General features: G+C 45.7%; 1 protein-coding gene across 2 annotated transcripts in view; it reads right to left on the reverse strand.

Moving 5' to 3' along the window:
- Window positions 1-1,100: 1,100 nt before the first annotated feature.
- TTYH3 (tweety family member 3) overlaps window positions 1,101-22,415 on the reverse strand; it is a 78,148-nt gene continuing 56,833 nt past the window's right edge. The window contains exons 8-14 of one of the 2 annotated variants that reach the window (XM_082064147.1): window positions 20,512-20,567; window positions 19,124-19,216; window positions 18,917-19,009; window positions 18,040-18,176; window positions 15,822-15,998; window positions 14,826-14,901; window positions 1,101-6,716 (exon numbers count right to left, since the gene is read on the reverse strand). In XM_082064147.1, the coding sequence (XP_081920273.1) occupies window positions 6,645-6,716; window positions 14,826-14,901; window positions 15,822-15,998; window positions 18,040-18,176; window positions 18,917-19,009; window positions 19,124-19,216; window positions 20,512-20,567 (704 nt within the window). In that variant the 3' untranslated portion in view covers window positions 1,101-6,644. The remainder of the gene's footprint in view (window positions 6,717-14,825; window positions 14,902-15,821; window positions 15,999-18,039; window positions 18,177-18,916; window positions 19,010-19,123; window positions 19,217-20,511; window positions 20,568-22,415) is intronic. The other variant, XM_082064148.1, reaches the window with a different exon arrangement.

Raw genomic sequence — 22,415 nt, forward strand, 5'->3', positions numbered from 1 at the left:
TAGTGCAGTTCGGTGGTGAGGAGTTTCCCCAAGACCCACAATTGGTAAGGGATAGGCTGAGACTGGGGTAAGAACAGCGCAGGATGGAGCCAGGAGCCCAATCCCTCGATTTGGCTGATAGGATCAGGCATAAAACAGATCGAGAGAATTACAAGAAGGTAAAGGTTTCAGTTCACTACTTGATAGGGATGCAGGAGAACGGGCCTGCGATCAGAGAACAGTACAAATGAAGAACTACAGAGAAACCCAAACAGCCTGGGGCAGGGCAGAGAAAGACGAGCCCACGCTGAGCTGCTCCAGCTCCTCATGCGATGCTACCGAAGGCACGTAGGTACGTGCATCTCCCGCAGAGGGATGCCATTGCAGCGGCTGAGCTGTTGGTGTCCACCCTCGTCCCTCCATACCATATTTCCACACTACTTGCACTTCTGCTGGTGAACACGAACTGCTTGCATTCACTGCTGCTCCCATGCAGCATAAGCAAAGCAGCAGAGGGGGCTGGGGGTGTCCCCTGCGAAGGGCGAACATCTCCAAAGCCCAATGGCCACGTCCCCCAGCTGCTCCAGCATCTTCTGCAGCAGCTCCTGTAGCCCCAGAGGCACCAGTACAAGGACGGTCCCACCGCGGCACCCACCCGGGCTCCCCCCCAAACCTCCTCGAGGTACAAGCCGCCTCGTTGTAAAGCAGGATTAGTGCAGCTTCCCCTGGAGGAAACGTCCATATCGATCATTTTTTCTTCAGAGGCTTTTCTGAAGCTGTCCAATTCAATTGTAACAGTCGAGTTTTCAGATTGAATTTGAAATCCCAAAGCCTACAGTTTCTAACAGCAAGCAGATCAGGTTGAGACCCAGAAGCAAAGGAAGAAAGCAGCCCTGCTCATACATGTGCACACACTTCATCTCACATATTAGCACATGTGACACTAATAATTGGGCACTCACATTCCTATTCCTTCCATCCTCTACCAGCTATTAGACTTCAATGCTCTACTGCCCATCCCCACCTCACGGATCTACCACAGAGTATCAAAGGTAATGAAAACTGAGGTAGGCTTGTGGACCAAAAAAGAAAAGAGAAAAGAAGAAACAATGAAGAGGAGCAGTGGTTTTAAATTGTTTATTTTTAAAACATGAAACCCAAGCTGAATAGAAACCACAGAAATTACATTTAGGTTTTTTTGTTTAGTATTTGCAAACCAAAAAGTTACAGTAAAAAATAGCTACATTACAATCAATAGAACTACAGAATTAAAAGTAAAGATACAAAAATGGGCTCAATCCTCTTTAACCCTCACAATTTAAAAACATTTTGGGTAAGTGCAGGAACACTTGAAAGAAACTAGCAGGTCCAAAGTTTTTAAAAAAATTATATATATTTATATATTATATATGTATATAAAGTGGTATGATATACAACCATTATGGTTAAGAAGAAAAAACAGAAAAGTTACAAAAAGGCCAGGTACATGTTCACCATTAGGTTTCTGTGCACAGTGTCCAAGAAAGAAAACTTCCCTCTGAATGATGTGAATAAAACTCATGGGGCCTCCCGTTAGCAAGGGACCTGAGGCACGCGACGCAACGGCTGGGCACCTGGACCCAGTGCAGAGGACGAGCAAAGAAATGGAGCTTTTCTGGGACTTCAGCGGCCTCCTGGGCAGCAGCCGCTGGAGGAGTCTTGGTGTGAGATCAGAGGAGGAAGAGGAAGGAAGGAGGTGGGAATTGCATAGTGAGGAGCAATGTGGTATCAAATATGCAGAGCACCTAAGAGCTTCATGCTACAGTTATCCCTCTTGAGGAAAGGAATTTTTTGAACTTTCTGGTTGTACATCAGTTTATGTTCCACTTTGTTCATACACGCAGCCACAGGGGCTGGGTGGGCACCCAGGAGCTCCAGGCCACCAGTGACCTGTCCCTTCTCTCCCCCAGCTGGGCAACACATTCACCATCCCAGCTCAGCGGGAGAGCCGAAAGCACAGATCACAGGCTATTCCTCTAGGAACTGCTACCAAAACACCCCACGCTTCTGCTGGGCCTCCTGGAATGACTGGGGAGGCCATCTATAGCATGCACACAAACCATTTATAGAAAATGAGAGTAGGCTGTGATGAAAGAAGCCACCCAGTTAAATGTACAGATTAAGTCTTGTTGGGTCTCTTCTCTCAAGGTATTAGGTCTAAACTCCTTAATATCTGCCTGGAGGGCTTTTCTTCTCCCACCCAAGAGATGTTGAGTCGGAGAAGGCTTCGGCTTCTCCTTGGTCCCCAGGTAGGCAGTACTTCAAAGACACCTCCCCTCCCTAGCTAAAGGAAAACCCACCCACCTCATCTACTGGATCAGGTGGGGTGGCTGGAATCAACAAGCCAAGACACCTCTCTTTTCTTCAAAGGGCTCAGCAGGGTACTCCAGTTGCTGCTAGAAAGAAGGTGGGACCAGAAGCGATGGGTTTATCCACACAGGTACCTGTACCTTGCTCTCACGGGTATCCACCCACTCCTGTCTGCTGCCACCCTGCAGCACTCAAAGCTCTCATGAGCGATGGCTAAGCAGCCCCCCTGAGAAATGGTTTACTCTCAGAAAGGCCAAACTTTTCATGTATTTTCAGGGAACTGCTATGGAAATCCTAACTTAGGATCACTTAAAACCCCATGCACTGTGTCCCCCTCAAAGCACTCAAATGAGCATCCTTGCATCTTGGCTGAGATGACTGTACACGGAAAATTAACACCTATCAAATGGAGAAAACTTAAAAAGGACAGGAGGGAAAGGGAGCACTCCATCCTTCACATTTGGATACATGGATGCACGCTAAAAATCTTAGCTTGAACCCTTTTATCAGCACATAAAATGAAATCAGTTTAATAATACATACAGGATACAAACACTACAGTTATAATTCCCAAGACAGCACAAGAAATTCACAGCCAAGTCTCAATTCGATTTCCTTTACAATTACAATGCAGTCTTGAACACTGGACACGAGAGTCCAACATGCTATTTACATTTCACATTGTGGAGATGTTTGTGTGCTTGGAAGAGTTCTCAGTTCCAAAAGAAAGTGTCATTCACACATGATGATGCAGTGGAAATAAACCAAGCCAACCAGACAAGCCAATGACCACATTTGTGCTTCTGAAAAAGTAACATGAAGCGTCTTCACCGATGCAGTCACCTTCAACCAGACAAGCTGCCTTTCATCTGGAGGTGTCCAGAGGCCAACGCATCTCCCCTGAATTCTGGACCCTTTTGCTAGCAACCAGTAAGATGAGGAACGTTCCAATAAGGTCAGCTGGGACACACCAAGTGATATGGCCTTGGCATTTTGTCACATTGAAAACAGAGACACACAGTGGAAGAGAGAGAAGTCTCTACAGCTTTACCTCCTACAGCTTGAAGAGTTTGGACTCCCTCAACCATGAATGTCATCTAGAACAGATGAGTCTTCGCCAGATAGCACCTGCTGTTCACCCGAGAGGGAGGCACGGAGTCTGGGAGATCTTGGCTTTGCAAAGTCCGCTCCTCAGACAAAATGTGACCATATGGATGAGACTGATTATGTCGCAGCCATAAGAATAGGCAAAGGCCATCTGTTCTTCAGCAGATCCATTCAGACCAGCCTGCAGAAATGCCACACTGTTGCTCAAGCTTCCAGTAAAATAAAATTAAAAAAAACCCAAAAGTAATAATAAACCAAAAGAAACCCATTTGTCTGTGTTTCCTATCCAGCGCTCTGCACAGCATGCAGTGGGGCAGCAGAGTTCCAGGATGCTTTACAAAAGTGCAATATCCATGTCAAGTAAAGGAAGTGCTGGCTGGACAAAGGTACACAGCTCACACTGCAGTCACGTTATGCTGGCCTCCAGAGAGCAAAATGTTATCTCCGTAACGTTCTTTCCAGTTATAGTTTGAAGTCACAGACCACATATCTCCACATCTGTGCCTTGCTGCAAGCCCCAAATATTCCCAGAAGTTGTTCTGGGTGTTATGAGTGGCTACGTCAAACCTTGGAAGGAAGCCGGTCAAAGCGGCCACTCCACCAGATGCTGCAAACAAAAAGGCAAAGACTCGCTCCCTCGTTATCCCCGCTGGCACAGACAACACCGCCGCGACAACGCAGATCTGACCCAAAGTGCAGTCACACACACGCTCAGGATGCATTCTGTATACAGAACAGTCAATATACAGAAGAACTTGTTTCCACACACCCTTCAGCCTTCAAAACACTTGCCTTCATTGAGTAGGACCCGGCCACAGATTTTAGGGCAGCTCCCCTGAAATTGGTAGTCTACGTAGCATTCTAAGCACATCCTTGCAAGGAGAGATGGCGACAGAACAACTCAGTCTTAATAAGGATTATATGGCTCTTGCTTCTTCAAAGCGAGGGGGGGAAGGTTCAGTTGCCCCCAGATATCTGTTGCATGCCCTGCAAGCTGATCATGCCCCATGCTTGCACACCCGGGTCTCCTGATAGACTTTAAGACAGGGTGGAAAACCTGGTGCCCTTGAGCCACAATGTCCCTCCATACCACCTGTGACTACGATTCCCTGCCCTTGTTATTTGATAATGCAGAGGTATGTTTTAGTGTGAAGCCCAGACATGTTTGAAAGGGCGTACTCAGACCTGAGCAAGAAAATCCTGCTTCCAGAGATTTACGGTGAAGTTGTGAAGTGTGAAGTTGTCTCCAAAACCTTCTCTTCCCGTTTGCATGGTGGCGCCTCCTCCCTGTCTCCCTCACTCCTTTGAATGGAAAGAGCTGGCCTACAGGTTTCACAGTCCATTAGTGGTTTGTATCTTAAGAGGAGTCTCAGAGCTTGCTCTTCCACAGAGCTGGTACGATTTTTACAGCACATACCATCATCCTAGTTAGCTACCTGCTAGGAGCAATTCCAACCTCACTGCAAGAAGGCAACTGACTTGAGTAAAGGCAGATTGGTAGATTCTGTGCCCCGTACAGCAAACGCGGTTAAACAGACACCAAGTCTGAACATCACTGAGGTGAAGACTAACTGCCTCTGCCAATGGCTCAACTCCACTTTGAGAGACGTTTCCCACTTTTGTTTCTTCTGCCGGTTATTTAATATAATGCTCAGCAGCTACACTAAGATGCCCCTGCTCAGAGGTAAAAAAGACAAAAAGGAATATCATAGTTACCCTATTGAAAGGGCAGTACTGGACAGCACCTCGCAGGAGACAGTCTCCTCTTCCAGTGGGAAGCCATCAGTGCCCCCAGAGCACGGCTCTTCAGTGAAAGTACAGCACCAATGGAGGATGTTGCCTTCTGCAGGCACCCAGCTGCCCCTTCGCAAGCCTTGTTCTGCCTCACCTCTAGAAAAATGCCTTACGTGTGCCTTAATATGGTCAGATAGTGGTTAGCAATGTGCCTTGAGGAACAAAATAGAATAAAATTAAAACCGTGTTCTGACAGTCACAATATTATCCAGATGTCATTTGGGTATCTGACTCCGGAACACAGGAAAAGATACACTGACGATCTTGTGAGCTATAGGACTGAGGCTCCAAAGAACTCCATTAATGTTAGTTCAGCAACCCTGTGCTGTAAATTATGATTTAAAAAAGTCCAGCAGGTCACTCCTGCAGGGAGAGCCTGTATATGCTATAAATCCATTGGTGCTTCCAGTCTCTCTCGCTTTCGCAAGCTGACTGTCCCATAAGATCTAGCATCAGAGAGCTGAAACTAGTGCAAAAATACCCCACATAAAGTCTTACAAGTCTTTTTCTGGAAAAATTTGGCACCAAGTGGGTTGCTGGCTCCTGTTTGATCTGCGTGTCGGCCTCGTAGAGGCAGCACCCAGAACGCCATCTGCAAGTACCAGGGCTTCCCTGGGGGAGCAGAGGTCAGTTCAGAGCCATGGACAGTGTACCTGACTGGTGCTGGGACCCCCTGCTCCTCCTCAAGGATTCACATGCTGGATAGAGTGGGAAACAAAAAGGCATTTTCTTAATGGATTTTTTTTTTTAAAGTTAACCAGGATAGTGGAATGGTTTGCTCTAGAAGAGCCTCAGGCTCCCAAATTACAGTGGATATGCAGTGACACCATGAGGAAGGAGTTTCCCTCCTCCCTCACACGGGGCACCAGACCAGAGGACTCCCCCCCCAAAATGCTGCATCGTGCACTGACTCAGCATTGTACACTAGTCACAGGCACCGAACCTCTGCTGCTTCAGCATTTGACACACCGCTGATCCCACTGCAGATGATCTATCACCACCTTTCACCGAGTCCCTCTGGGGAACAGAAAGGGAAAAAAAGGGGCAGAAGAGATTCACCAACTTTTTCTGATAGGATACTCTAATAAGTCGACCCCCAGGCAGGTGGACCCAGTTTCTTGCCTGGGTGCTCTCGGTTGCTTGCCCACACATGCTTGCGCTCTCTCGCACATCAGGTACAACAAGCTGAAGGCTTAAATTCAAAAGGGGCTTCCACTCCAGTGGGCAGGTACCAGGTTGGAGGGCGGTCTGGACTGGAGAAACAGAAGGAGCCGCACTGGATTTTGGGCAGAACTGCAGGATTGTTCTACGAGGACAGCACAGGGGCACAGCAGTTGGCACATTGTTTAGTCTGACTGCACGTGTGGGTTTTGTGTTTTGTTTGTTTGTTTGTTTTTTGCTTTTGCTTTTTCATTTTAATGCACACTGCCAGCATCTGGACGAGGTTGGTTGGTGGCGAGGTATTTGGCTCTCATGCTGGAGGTGTACTGGAGGAAGACAAGACAAAAGAAAACAAAACAAACAGAAAAGTAAGTCAGAATGACTAATGCAAACACCGAACCACAGATTACGACCACCTCCCAGCATAAAATGGTCTGTATTTACAGCACGTGTATCAAAGAGCTGCTGGCTCTGACAAGGAAAGCTTCACAAGTCACTGCACAGTCCAGTCGGAGTGACACACTGCCAGCCCGCTGCAAGGACGCTGGCCAGGTCACTGCAGATGGGCTAATGGCTTATCCAAGCCCTCTACACAGAAGTCATTGAGTCAAAACATGCCGTACTTCCCTTGGGAGAAGAGAGGGAAATCAAAATGCTTCAGATATAAAAACCCACCTCACATCTTCATCCTCTCTTAGTCATGTTGTTGCTTTCAACCATGCCAGAAAAGGAGGTTGAAAAGAAAATGGGTGTCCACTGCATTTTCACATTGCATTTTACAGCAATGAGGGCATCAGAAGACAGCATGCATCACAGATGGGCCGTTTGAAAGAAACATGTGGAAGAATGGATCTCTGAACAATCCACGCCCAAGAAAGAACAGACTCTGTCAGGTTGGAAACAGGCTGCCATTAAAACAGATGATATTAGCTATAGTTATCAGATGGGCAATAATCTACTGTGGGTTGGGATCCAACCTGGGTACCATGCAGCAGTAGACAGGACTCCAGCTTGGGGGTGAGAAGAGAAAGTCAGAAAGATGAGAGGTTGCTTTGGTTCGAGGGGGTTGGTTTTTCATATCTTCTTTTTTATTCTAAGCAAGGTAATCCAAAACAGCTCCCAGAAGCTACTGAGGTAACACACGCCATTCAGCTTCGAATAACAAGCTGAAAAGCATGTAAATAATAGTCGGCAGTAAGAACAAAAGACTTTGCGTCTTTATGCCTATGTGTTCAATGCCTTCATCATGACCACATTACTGCTTCTGGAATTCTGCTACTATGATACTAACAACCAACCAACAAGAACAGACATTTTTTCCCTCTTTTTATACACCAGCTGGAGCTTGAATAATTCTGTAATACCCACATCTTAATTCCCAAGAGTGCTCTTCAGCATACTGACTTTTTATCACCTCTAAAACTGAACCACATAAAGCAGCCAGTTAAACTGGCAAAGAGATGACCAAAAGGCAGTTCCACACCAGGAGGTATGATTTATCTTGCCCACTGGGAAAGAACATTATGAGGCATCTTGAGGCTCTCAAAAGCTCAGCTATCCAAAGAGGTTTTCAGAGAATTAATAGTATTTTATCAGTTTCCCCTTCAAAGACTGACCCAGGCTGAACCTCTGCACAATAGAAGAGAGAAGCTGCTCCTTTGGCAGAGCTGACCCCATCAGCACAAGATGAAGACACCTGGGGCTTATTTGCACACTCATCTTTTAGTGTCTTCCATAATTGGAAAATTTTCTGCAGAACATGGATCTTAATATAAAACTCTGGCCCAGAAATGGCATTTATATTTAGAAGACAAAAGGTACATCTGTTCTTTCTCTTTTTAAAATGTATTTTTTTGCCAGTGAGAAGGAAAGAGGCAGAAAAATACCAAGCTGGGCCAGTTTAAGGATTATATTCTATACAGTTTATTAAATGGGAATACTGCTTCAGAAATAAACTTTAGGGCATTATTAAAGCATATAGGACTAACCCAATGGGCTCAGAGAGGCTTAGAAGTCAAAGAACTTTCTCATAGAGTAAGTAGGGCACATTTCAGGTAGTGCAATGCTGAAACTACCCACCAAGCAACGTGCCAAGAAGAGGGTCTTAGAAGGAAAAATGCATTTGATTGCTCGTTTTCCGTTTGTATTCTGTATGTAACACGTAATAGGAAATGAGTATGAACAGAGAATGTCCAGGTACTAAGGTTTGGTAAGAAGTATATAGAAAAAAATCTCTGATCATGGAAGGTTATCATGCGTCTTCCTGGACAAGTCATATAGGTTCAGCACACAACATGCAACATCAACATTCTTTAGAGCATTAAAATCCAGAAAGGCCACTTGATGAACGGCATTTCGAGGATGTACAAAGTACGCCCATCACGGAGGGAGAAGTCAAAAAGAATTTACTTCTTCCTCCACCAAGAAAACACTCCACAGTTGATTAAATGTCATTAAAACAAAGTAATCAGGAACATGAGACTTGGACAGTCAAGCAGAGGGCATTTTACATTCAAACCTACCTGCAATCCAACATAAGGAACAAATCAAGACTCAGAGTAGTCAGAGTTAGGGCTGATGTTCTCTCCTTAACTCAGAATTTTTGCGCCTTTGTACCTTTTCCCATTACAGCTTGAACCAGCTACTCCTGTTAAAGCATGTTGTTAATGACCATGATAACTACGATTGAAACCTGAAGTAGAGGGCTAACACTTCACTGTGCACCTCTCATAACCAGCACAGCTCTATCAGCGTGAGCTGGGTCTTCAGTCACTGCAGTAGCCTCCATGTACGACCACTTTGCTCCACATGCTGTTGATCATAGGCCCTCATCCAAATCCTCTGCTGGGAAGCAGGGGAAAGATGCTGTGGAATACACAGATCCAATATCTGGACAGGCGAGCAGATGTAGATGTATCAGCAGACACTTGCCAGCCACATGGATATGAAACCAAACTATATTTTCCATAGTTAAATTAACTAAGTCTTTACCTCCCTTAAAAAGTATTTCTAAAGGCTTAAAGCCTGAGCACAATTCGGAGCTGAGGAGGTCTTGGACTCTACTTGGAGGTAGCTGGGATAGAGCGCCTGACGCAGCTATGAGGTATACAGTTGCATTTAGTTTCCTTAAAAGAGGAGCTTTCATAGAAGGTTAAAGAACACGCACAATGCAGTCATTCTTCCCGTACTCTCACTGGAAGTACCCACGAGCCCATACACCCTTCATCTACCCTTTCAAAACCAGCATAGAGGACAAGTTTCAACCCATACCTCCACCACACCATCAGCTACCCTAAAAAGAGTACCTAAGAGATCTCTTGTGGTCCTTTCTCCTGGCGGCTTGTGCTGTTCACCACAGCACACCTCTCAGCCACTTATTGGTCAGCTGGGACAAACACAGCAGATTGCACACAAGTTGATTTTTTATTCCTCCAAAGGAAAAAAAAGCCCCTTTCCTCACATTCAGCGTTGTTGAGGGTATAAATTTCCATAGGTATGATTTGCCAGCACATACTACTTAGGTGCTTAACATGTATAGCCTGAGTACAAAGGAATCGTTACTTGCAAAAAAAACCCAACAAAATAAAACCCACCCAACTAATGGGAATAATCAGTTAATTCTAGAGATGATAAATTCTACCAAGCCCTGTGCAGATCATGAGTACTTCACAGCTAACTGAGCTATGCTGTAAGATCACTTTCTATATGAAAACATGACTCCAAGTATAAACTATTTACTATTTGTGGTTAGAAAACCCACATGTATCTCTGTTCAGCTACCCTGACTTTGATTTCCTGCCAGAGCTATTCAGGTAATCAAATAGAGACCAAAGCTTCTGGATTGAAGCTCTTAAAGGTTGATCCTCCTCTCAAATAGCTGAGCTGGAGCACAGTAAACACCCAAGGTTTGGTATCGTTATGTACGGGAGGTGCAAGATACAGGGAAACAGCCAGTTCCAGCCAGTGGGTTATGAATTCAAAGGGACTTAAGTTTTCAAAGTCAAAAGAACAGAGCTTCTGTTTGTTTTGAAAGTCTTGGAAAGAATGCAATGCCTTTTTCCTAGCCCTGCAGACAGCCACATTAAGCTCTGGGTGTGAGCTTAGGTAAACAGAAGACAGTGCAGACTGAGATCAGCTCGTGTTTCAGCCCAGGGGAGGTTTCAAGTCCAGAGAAGACACTAGAATTCCGCCCCCCGCTACAAGCAGTATTTTATTTCATGGAACAGACCATTTTATTTCATGGAACGGACCCATCTAACATCACTACAATGCTACCTGCAGGAACCAAAAAGCAGAAAACCAATGATAAGCTGACACCCGGGAGCAGTCTTTGCAAGATTTCAGAAAGCTGTGACCCTCTCAGGGGTGTTAGCACCATGCTTCAAGACAAGTTTGCGTTCATGCACCACAGCAGAGGGCACCGAGACACCCGATGCAGACGGCGCCTTCCCAGCACGTCACAAGGCAGGCAGACAAACGGCAAGAGGCAGCAAGAGTGCAGACCAAGCAGCAACATGACAGAAAGGAATCCAGTGCGAGGCTGACAAGAGTCCCAACAGGAATGGCAGGAAAGAAGGAACAGCAGCTTTATGGGAACAGAATGTCAGGTACGGGTCATTGATTGCATGAGCCAAAAGCAACGGACCCTCTGTTCCAACTGGACCCAACGCCTTCCAGTCACTGAGCGACTGCAGTTCCCTTGAGGGAGCAATGTCCTTCACACCAGGCAGCTCTAAGTATACCCTATATTCAACCAAGCTAAAAACTACAAGGCCTAATGCAGACAACCTACTCTTTCTGTAGGTACGTGGCTTTGTCATGGACCACTGCAAAAGAAACACTGGAAATGGTACTAGGAAGGCCCCGTTCACAGAGCCGGTGGGACATGGATGGGATGATTTGGACACACACAGAACAAACAAAACAGTAAAAAGTTTGGAAACAGAATGAAATAGATCTTAGTGCTCATGTCTGTACCTTTAGGGAAGTATTCTTTAAACTTTCTCCCTTCTGACTTTAAATGTAAGGATAGAAGGAGAAGCTGCACACAGATCTAACAGGCAATGAAGTGACTTTTCAGGACAGGCCACCATTACCAGTCAGGATCTTTCAACAAATGAAGAATCGTGCTGAGGAGCTTAATGCATGTGGCAGGGAAGTAGTTTTGGGCACATGCTGTTATGACCAATCGAGATAAACACAACAGCAGCAAGTCTCAAGGGAAGCCAAAAAGCTGAATTAAGACAAGCAGTCCCGACTGAAAAGCTGCTAGATTAGTTCTCTCTACTTCTAGAAAAGGGCTTCTTGTGATGGGAGAACTTCCATTCTGCATTTGAAGCTCAAGGTTAGTTCTACACCCAAGCATCACTCAGTACTAAGCGTTTGAGCTGTTCTCAAGGGTGGACTCTGAGTTGAAGCTGCTGGGACTTTGCTTTTGTGAGGCATGAGAGCCTAAAACCCTCGCAACGTGCACCAGAAGCCTTTACAAGGTTGATACTGCTCCTTGAGTCTGCACCAGAGCAAAACCTGATTTTAATTTAAACCCTTGGCAGGAGGGAATGGGGTGGGAGGTGCCGAGGGAAGGAATGCGAAGAAATAAAAGGCATTGGCCTGGGATAAACAGTGCAGGGATGAAGGGAGTGGTTGGGAGTGGAGAAGGGGTTGAGCAAGAAGGACCTTTTTTCCAGTACCTGTTCCATTTGCGGGCGCTGTTACCAGTATGTCCGTGCACTGTCCGAGGGCTTAAGCTGCCAGCTCATATGGCTGCTACTGTCCATGGCAGCCAAATACAACTGTGATGACGCAAGAAAGAGAGAGAAAAAGAGAGTGCAGCCTCAACGTGCATGAAAAACACAGTGCAAGCAAGTGAAACGCTGTGGTGTGTGTCAGTGACAAGGTGGGCTCTACAACCCTATGGGAATAGTCCTGTGGCAAGAAGGAGAAAACAGAAGGAATGAGAGAAGGGAAAAAACAAACAAACAAACAAACAAAAAGCCAGGAAAAGTAACGGACAAACAATGCAGCAGGATCATCACATCTTAGTTTACACCATCTGTTCACAGAAAGCTAAATGGAATAGATCAGCTCTGTCCACCCACTGGACGTAACCTACTTGGTTTCACCCTTTCCTCCCTCCCCAAAAAGAGGCAGGGACATGTGCATTGGTATTGCCATTTCATCTTTTTCCTCCCACAGATTATATGCTATGGAGTTACAATTTCTTTCGCCTCAGTATAGTCTCAGTCACCTGCTATGGAGAGCTGCAATTGCAAAAATCCCAGAAAAGCCTCCTTCCCCTCTGCCTGCCAATTGGAGAGTAGACAGTATTTATCTTCTCTCCACTGCCCATCTACTGTGTCCCTCCAGAAAACACATTTGTGCTATAGCCTGGTCCTTGCCTCATCTAGGGAGAAGCTCCCCATGTCTATAGGTGCAGCGCCACACTCTCCTCCTTCCCCAGATCCTGCACTTCCCTATAGGCCATCCTGATGGCTGCCAAGTCAAGTTACTCTGAAAACAAAACAAAACAAAATCCCTCATCTTTATCTACACTCAGAAACCAGCCTAAGGCACCAGGACTCAGATGACCCCTCAGGGTATTAACGCGGACAGCCACTGAAGAACCCAGGAACTTCTTGCATAACTAGAGCCCCTGCAGAAAGGAATGTGCTTTCTCTGAAGCAGAAGAGCTGGAGGGGAAGGGGAAGCAGGACCTTGGCCTCCAGACACTGAAGGAACATGTGCCCTGGCAGCAGCAGAGGGACAGCGTCCTTCCTACAACAGGGAACACCAGTGGGAAAGCATCTGCTGCACTGTTGTGTGCGCAGCACATCAGCTCTTCTTCTGAGGACCATCTCCTTGCTGAGAGCAGATAACGCTACCAGAGCTTGCAAGAGTGCCACCAGGAATCACGAAAACACCCTTTGTGAAGCCTGAAAGACGTCTGGCCAAGTAAACTTGCCGCTTTCTCTACAGCAAGATGAACTGGTCCTTTTGATGTGAAAACACAGAATCATAGAACACCATAGAATCACTTTGGTTGGAAGAGACCAGCCACCACCTAACTAAACCATGTCCCTAAATGGTTTGTGGCAGTAAATGGGTTTTGTACACCTTTAACCTTGGTCCCAGCAAGGCAGCGCTTCCCCTCAGAAGGAATGAGGGGTGAAGCGCCTCACATCTCCCGTTCCCTTTAGAAAGGAGTCTCCTGCAACTTTTGTTTTGTTTTTGCTTTGATTCCTTTCTTTTCTTGCTTTGTAGGAACTGTTTCTGATGGAGGATACACAGTGATCGAGTCACCTCTTACCACCTCCATGTTGTAGTTTGGTTCCGCTGGTCGGTAGGTTCAGTCCAATCCATTTCCAACCAGGAACGGACCAGGCTGGGCAGCAAGGTGCTGGCATTGGCCCCTATTCCTCAAGTCACTGCCTTCCCCATGCAGGGCCTCACAACTATTGAACAAAGGCACCTGCTGGAAGGGTGGTGAACCTATGATCCCCAGCTCAGGAGCCCAGTGCCTTATCCATTAGGCCACTGGGGCTCCAGTGACTGTGCTGTCCTCTCTTCCACCACAACTCCTAATCCTTCATCCTCCCCTTCCCGTGAATTTGAACCACACGTCAGAGTGTATTTTCTTTATACTTATTCCTAAAGACTGGTTGATTATGAAGCATGCTACTACTCATCCTCTGCAATCACACCACCAAGTCAGTGAGCACTGCGATGTCACGTTCTCCAAGTTCTGGTGTAAGTCAGGCTTACAGGATCCAGTGAAGGAGGGCAAGATTCATCTAGTCCTTACACAGACATGAAGGCAAGTCCGTGTTTTGTCCAGCATACAGAAATGGCTATCAGGCCACTCCAAATAACAAAACCTTCCATGAAAGTTTTTTTTCTTCCTCCATAGGAAATTAAATACAAAAATAGATTCTAAAGAAAGTAAAACAGTTGTGAAAGAAAGATTAAACAAAAAAATCTCAACAAAAAAAAGATACAGGTTTCATCCTACCATCTCTTTAGGGCAAATTAAGGAGAGAGGTTCAGCAATAACTCTGAAATTACTGTTTTAACAAGTTTCTTTTTAAACTTGAAGAACCAATGCCACAGATAGCAAGAACACTGCATGCAAGTGAATCATCCTGCTGAAGTCACCCACCAAGATACTCATGCACTTCAGTGGTGGCAGGACTGGGCCCATAGCATTGCAAGTGTTAATAGATGGAGTTTTATTCTTTTTATGTGCAACGTCCAAAGTAGAATAGCAAGGTTTCATCCTCCATGGGAGGTGAGACAGTTTGTCTATTCAAATTGCTGCCATTTATGGGCCAGATCCTGCACTTGGTTGCACAATCAGCTCTCTTGAGAATATACAGGAGTGGTAAACGTGTATTCCCCAAAGTTGCTGAAGCAGAGAGGAGCAGTAAAGAGAGACTTACTGAGGGAGGTGGGGACTCCCGGCCAATGAGCGGGGTATTCTCGCAACGGGGGTTCTGGAAATTTGCATTCTGGCTCCTAGGAAAGGAAGACACACATGATAACAGGGGGTACGTGCCATGCTTCTCTCAGGAAGGTCTCCGATGGTGACATGGGATGGAGCATACGCACCCCCAGAACTACTGTGTCAGGTCAGTCTCCCTCAAAACTTTTCTTACAGGCCAGGTGGATCCCTTTTTTTCAGACAGGGGCACAAAACTAGCATTATTTTCCTCAGATTAAGCTCTATCTTTACACTCAGAAGGGCCCACACTGAATCACGTCAAGTGATTTAAAAATAGGTCCATGCGAAAATCTGCCTCCCTACAGCATCAGAACTGCCAAGCTGCAGAAATAGAGATAAAATGAGGACAAAGTCTAAGGGGAAGAACAAAATTATGTGCCAGCCTAAAAAAGATGGGCCCTGAAGGCAGCACAAGTGTGCTCAGGTTTAGGCACTTCTGGACAAAGCTCTGAAGATCCCACCTGGTAGCTCTGGACTGCAATGGATGTCGGAGCTGACTGCAATTTTGTAGAAGGACGGAGTCTGCAGGCCTTGTCTTGGCTCTCGCTCTCTCAGGAGGCTTAAAAGCTTCTGGCAAGACTGCTCTGTCTGAAGAATTAAGTCTTCTGGTGATCAGAATCAACGTGTAATAAGGAGTCCAGACAATACTTTCCTACTTCTTTTCTCTAGACAGTTTTCTAAATCCTGCAGGGCAAAGCTGTTCACATTTTGGATTGTCCTAATACAACTCCTTCTACTGCAGCACTTTCAAGCTATTCCCTTCTCCCAGTAGATGCCAATCAGAACACCTGCCTTTTGACGCTTTGGACAAAATCTTTCATTGCTTCCTACTGCTCGGTTGAAAGTGCCAGCCTCGCAGCACTTGGTGACAACAGAAATCAGAGTGAAGCAACCTGGACAAGCCACAATACAGCCCTCTTGTCGGGATACTCACATGTACTCTGTGACAGGAGCATTGCTGACAGTGTGTGCTGCTGCTGGAATGCTGGTCTCACTGCCATAACTACTCCCACAGCTATAGAGGCTGGGCATGTGCACTCTGTAAAGATTATCGTGTGTTTGTCTGCTCCCTTGAGCAGCTGATTCTTCTTCCCCATCATCATCTGAGCTTCTGCAAGAAGGAGAAAAAGTTCCTCCTAGAACCCCTACAATTACCCCACATGTGGGGTTTGCAGGAAACCATGGTGATCCTAGGAACCTCCCAACCATCTTCCGCACCTCCACATTGATACCCGTTTGGGATGCCTCGGGTGGCAGTGTCAAACACAGCCTACGCCACAGTGACTCAGACCTCCCACAGACGCCATCTGGACTTTTACACTGCGTGGTGCCCTACAGTCTCCCTGCGGGCTTCTTTCAGGGCTTGGCAGGCAGCACAGCTCTGCAACTGCCCAGTCATACCACCTAAGGATGGACACGCATCCTGAAACACAGAGCACTTAAACAAATTAAAAATAAATAAAAGAAATATTTAAAAAAGAAAGAGGCAGTGGGGACGTAGTGCCATGCACCCCACAGAAAGCATCCTTCAAAACTGTAATCTGTGTCCTTCCATTTCTTGTAGCCACGACCAAAGAGCTTTTAAGGACAAGTCTCCATGGACTTCTCTAGACTCCTGTTCTGGTTACATAGGGTCTGCTTCAGCTTCTAACAACATTTCAGAAGTCTTTGCAGAGACTAAGTTGCAACGTTCATGTCTGAAGGTTTTATTTTCTTAAAAATGCCAGAACTTTAAATCAATTTAATGCAGAGCAGAGCCAATTTGCCAGATGGTTCCTTCCCCCCTTCCCATAGTATTCTCTTGTCTCTACACTACTATTTTCTCTCTCTAATTACGGGATGAAGCAGCAAGATTTGAAATCTATTTTAGCGACACTTGACAAAGCTAGCAAAGCGTTCTCCAGGAAACACTTTGTTGCTGGGGGAGACAGCATGGCTACCGCTGGGACATCCCCAACATCACCCACAGCTTCTGAACCACAAGGTGGCACTGAAGATTTATTCAGGGAATTGCAGCCTGCAGGGCCCCTTCCAAGCAATGAAGTATGGCATGTTCCACCTCCGGTGGAAGGCAGAGGGAAAAACGGTGCTCCAGGGAATGCAAGCGGGAATCCCGCAGTTCACAGCCGCAGCCTGAGCCTGGCTAGGCTGGGCAGGACAGGCGGCAGCCCACAGGAACAGCAGCACAAGACATACCCCTGTGCCAACCTTTTTCCTGCACGCAGGCAGACTGCCGTTCTCCTCTTGGTAGCACCTCTGCATGTGGAAAAGGTAGGGAAATGAGCCATTTTTTTAAAGTGCTATTCTGACGCATTTCCCAAGGTTTCTTCTGTGGGCACTGCAGGCCTAGAGGGCTCTGGCTTCCTGCTATTGTTTAGGATGTTCCATTTTACTTTGAACCTTGAGCCTGGGCTTACACCACAAAAATCATGTTTCGGAACCACAGAAGAGAATTCGTTGCACAGTCTACTGCTCTTCTGCAAGAACGGAAAATTCAAAGCTATTTTAATAGCTGCATGTGGTGCAGCAGTCAGCCAGTGAAGCCCTGCCAAGGTTTGCTCAAGACTTATTGATCAACATGGTTATTACCATCGTTAATACTAGTTCCAGATAACTCTGCTGACAGATGATCGCCACCACCTTGCAAGTATCTCATCTGCTGATGTTATTGCTGGCAAGACAGCTCCAGTTTGTAGCAGCTATGCTAGCCAGTCGCCCCAGTGTGAGCAAAGCCAAGAAAGGCAAGTGTGAACTGCTTCTTGTTCCAGTTCTGTTCCCCATACTAGAACAAATGCCTCAAAGCGATGCAAGAGAATAGGTACTTTACAGAGATGGCACGGAGTTCAAGCGTTACTCCCCTCTACAGCTGTAATCATTCATCTCTGACTTGACCCATAATCCTACAGCGTACCGAATACTCTGCACACACAGTATCCCAGTGCAATAAGGTTCAGATGTAAATATTAACTACAGCCAGAGTAAAAGCCAATTGTTTTTTTTTTTCTGTTGGACCTGCACTTATAAAGCCCCATCCCTCACACTCCTGGGATTATATGGGAAAGAGATCCATATGCTCATGGGCACAAATCCAATAGCCAGTCTTCCTTAGGAAAGAACTCTATAATGCTGCAGGATCTAAAACCTCTCTGTACCTCTTTTGCTGCCAAGTGTGTGGAACGCTGCACACAATGGAACTGAACATGAGGGCTGTGACAAAGGAGAAGAGAACCAGGTAGATGAGGCCTTCCACTCCATCGTAGCAAAAGCCCGTCAAAGCCTGGACGTAATCCTGGAGAGAGAAATGAGCAGAGGTTCCCAATCACTAGGGAGTTAACAAAGAGCTTCGATTCAAAAGCCTTTCCCTGGGATTACATGCTCTGAAACAACTTAAGGGATCGTAGTTTTTTTTTCCAGAGCATATTTCCATTTTAATTTCAGGGACCTCAAGTGTTTTTCATAACTGATCTAACCTTTCTTCCTCCTCACAAAGCCCAGCTTGGATTTAGACGTGGAAAGATTTTCAACCCCACACAATAAGAGTTTAAGAGGGGGGGAAAAAGCCAAAGCAATCTTATCCACCCAACTTAAGATACCACATTTTTCATTAAGCCTCTCAGCTCCTTCACTACGACCCACTGCACAAGCACACAAGCACGGATAATCTGTTTCTCTACCTTTGGACACGCAGCTAGTGCAACCGTTAGGCCAGACTATACTGCAGCTCTTAGGCATTCCATGAGAGAGGCAACATGCTATGAACTACAGAACAAACCCAGAAGGTCCCTGAAACCCTAGGGCTGCAGTTTGCAGATGTATAAAAGCATATTATCTAGTTTCCTATGCCGATCTTTAAACAGAAGGCTAACTTGATCCAAATTCCCATTCTCCTTTCTGCTGAAGTCAATCAGTAAAAGCTGTTAAAACTGTTATGGCACAGCGGAGATTTAAGACTCCAAAATAATCAGTACACTACAGGCTCTACACTCCCTTTGTTCTCTCTTAGCTCAAGCCCAGTTACTGAGTACTCACCAAATGCAGGCTCCGACAGTCTACTAAAGCTGTCAGTTGCTGCAAGTTGATCTCTGTTGAATTTAAAACCTCCTGGATCCGAGTAAGATACTCCTGTAAGCAACAAGCTGGTGATTAGGGCAAGGAAATGGCTCAACAGGAGCTGATCCTGGGCTTTGTGCAAGGGATGTCAGAAGGCACAGAGAGAGCAAACTCGAGGAGAGTTACCTTGGAAGTGGGGTGCTCTCTGCTTGCTGACCTCATGAGTTCCGTAACATCATCCTGCATTTCCACCAAAGCCTTGTGACTTCCTGACAGCTTCTGCTCAACACAAAACATGTGGTGTTTCAGCAGTTCAGGTTATACACACCAACAGAACTCCTGGGAAATAAGACTTAAATCCTGTTCCCAAATATTGAAGCATTATCTTTATGAATGGTACAAGTTAAGGATGTCTAAACTGACATGGGGGCAGCTGTGATAGGGTTAAGTTTGACTTTTACCAACCTGGAAGAAGAACAGACAGAAAGAAGAAGGGAAGGGAAGAATCAAAAGAAAGAAAGAAAAAAAGAAATTAAAGAAAAAGAACCACAAGACATATACAAACACACAAAAACCATACGCACAGCTGGGGCCGGCTCCAGGACAGAGGGGAAGGAGAAAGAAAAGACACAAAGCACTCATGATCTCACCGCAGAGCACAGCTGGATTTTGCTACTAAATCAGATGGCTGAGAAAGACAATGTTAACACTAGAAGTTGTTTGTGTTAGGGTGCAGTCTTCACATCCCATCAGAGCATCCCCGGGAATTTCACATGCAATAGCTTGTTGGAGAGTAGACTGAGCAACCAGAAATGCAACAGATGGCAATGGTGCATCATACCACAGCCTGAAGGGTTCTTACCACACCCTTTAGAACAGAGGAAGACAAGACCAAAAAATCCTAAATATAAATGGTGAAGCAGCTGGTGTCTGCCAAATGGTAGGTGGTGTGGGTTCATTCTGGCCTCTGATACATAAGACACAGTTTGGGATGGGCCCAGGTGCTGTTCCTCAGCCCCCACACAGAAGAATAATGAGTCACATTTATACTTCAGGATACAAACCCTTCAACATCCAAGGGATTTGGGAGGCATATGTGAGAATAACTCCCTCACCCACAGAAGTGGCTGCATTTTGGGAGGATGGTGTTGCCACTGCTTAACCTAAAGAACCTGCGAGAAGAGATTTAAAGCAGGACATAAGTAGTTTCTCACCCTGGCATTAATTGTGGGTGCTCCGTCTCCAAGTTGCTGCTCTTAGGAGAGTGCCACATAAACAGAGGTACCGCAAACAAAGCCATGGTCCCAACCACATCACACACGGGCTGCTCTCAGAGGGCATCCTGGACCTGAAGCTATCCAGGTTGCGATGAAGTTGGAAAAAGCTGCTCACTAATCACAGTGCCACCTCTTGGCACAGCTGGAAAGTAGCTACCAAAGCTTTACCAACAGGTGGAGTGCTCCCTATGACTAAACACCTTGCAATGTGCTGCATGCTGGCATCAAAAGGCTTTCAACATACCCTGCAGGATGCTGGAAAGGGGTGAAGGGAGCCAGGAGGATGCTTGCACTCACCTGCTGGAAAGGGTTGGGGTACCCAGCACTACAGGTCATGTAATAGCGGAGAGTATCTACAAAGGCAAAAGACAAGAAAGTCAGGCTAGACACATTGTTCCAGCTTTGCAGTATTTTAGGACTGCCACAAGGGAGGTGTTAAGTTCAGAAAGCAATACACAAAATGAAAATGCAATATAAATGGAATCACTTCCCTCTCTCCGGGTAGGATTACAGTGCAGGGATGGCAGTAGAGAAAGGGATGTAATCTGCCTTTGGGGAGAAAAGAAAGATTTGGTTGTTTTGGTGGAGTTCTTTTCTGGCCGTTTGTTTTGTTGAACAGTGAAAGGCATGGAGCTGCCTCACTTTATTATATACTTAGGTGAACTATCAAAAAAGTTTTATTCAGAAGTCAAGCACTACCCAGGGTTTAACCATAAGGCAAGACCTTAGCCTACAGGTCATCCAACTGCATGTTACATTTCTGCAGCTTCCAAGTGTCAGAATACCCTTCTACGGTCACTGGAAGCAACCCGAGGTGGAGACTGCTGCCCAGGGCACACAGCAAGAGACAGCTCAGCTTTCAGCCAATTCAGCTCACCAGCCACAAAACATTAGCACAGGAGAGGTGATACAAATAGTGGTGATATAAATACAAGCTGCTATCAAAAATACCTGTGCAAGCACACCATTGGGTCAAAGACACAGCAAATAAATAGCCCTATGCTACTGCGATGTATGGCTAAGTGTACGAGTTCACGTGTTTAATTAAAAAGACCTCTTCTTCTATCACATTCAGGGAGAGACTGGTTTTAGGCAGTGTTCTGTAGCAGAACATAAGAAAGGCCTCTTCCTTCAGGAAAATCATAACTTTCAGTAATATTCTATAAAAACAGTATCACTTTGAAAGCAAGTGAGGAAATAGATGGAAAACAAGTTCTTCTGACATGTATTAGGTATGAACAAGTAAATAGTCTGTTTTCTGATGGATGTCACTTGCACACAATTAGATTTTAATTAGATGCTTTAATTAGACTTTAACTAAAAGAGTGTATGCCATTTGTTTTACATCCTTCTTTTGACTTATGCAAAAAACCATGTTCTTTTTGGTATTAAGCCAATACTGCAGACTTCATCACGAAAGAAAGCTCTTACCATGCATGAGGATACCAGCAACACATTATCTGCTAAATGGATCTCAGATCATTCCTTGGTAACTTCCCAAAAGTTAGTCTTAATACTGAGTAGCCATATGAGTAATCACAGTACAGTGAAGATATAAACTTCTAGATAAGACTACTAAAGTGTTCTGCTCACATCAGCAACATTTCCAGACTTGAAGACACAAGTTCTCCTTATTCCAATGTGTATGAAACCAGCCTGGTGGCCTCATGAGCCCACTATAATACTGCACTAACTGCCACCATGCATAAGTTGTTATACAAATATCAGGTTTTCCCCTGCCATTCTCAATAATGTTATTGAGCGAGGAAGCTCTGAAAGACTTGATCATCCCAATACCTTTGGATTCTTTCTCAAACATTTACTGTTCTTCTTCAGATGAACGGGAGCACATCAGCTCAGCAAAATCAAGGGTGAAGCTGGGTTGCTAAAGATGACAAAAGCCCCAAAACACACATACACTCTGCATTTCCCTCCCCACCGGCATCCTTTTCATCTTCCGTCTGTAACACATATTCCAGCCCGCCAAGCCGTTCTAATCGCTCCCAGCTCCAAAAGCACTAAAACGCAGAGCCACAAGTGAGCAGAGCTGTGAAGGAAGCAGACCTGACTGTATCCTGACTCTGCCGCGATACCCATAAATATTGGATGCACCTTTCGGCAAAGGCAACACGCTGGAGACCAAGTGGTACAACACAGACTGTCAGCTCCTGCACAACGGCAATGCAGCCTGACAGCTGTTA

This window comes from Streptopelia decaocto, assembly GCF_964273445.1.
Source record: "Streptopelia decaocto genome assembly, chromosome: 13".
In the NCBI taxonomy this organism is placed as follows: domain Eukaryota; kingdom Metazoa; phylum Chordata; class Aves; order Columbiformes; family Columbidae; genus Streptopelia; species Streptopelia decaocto.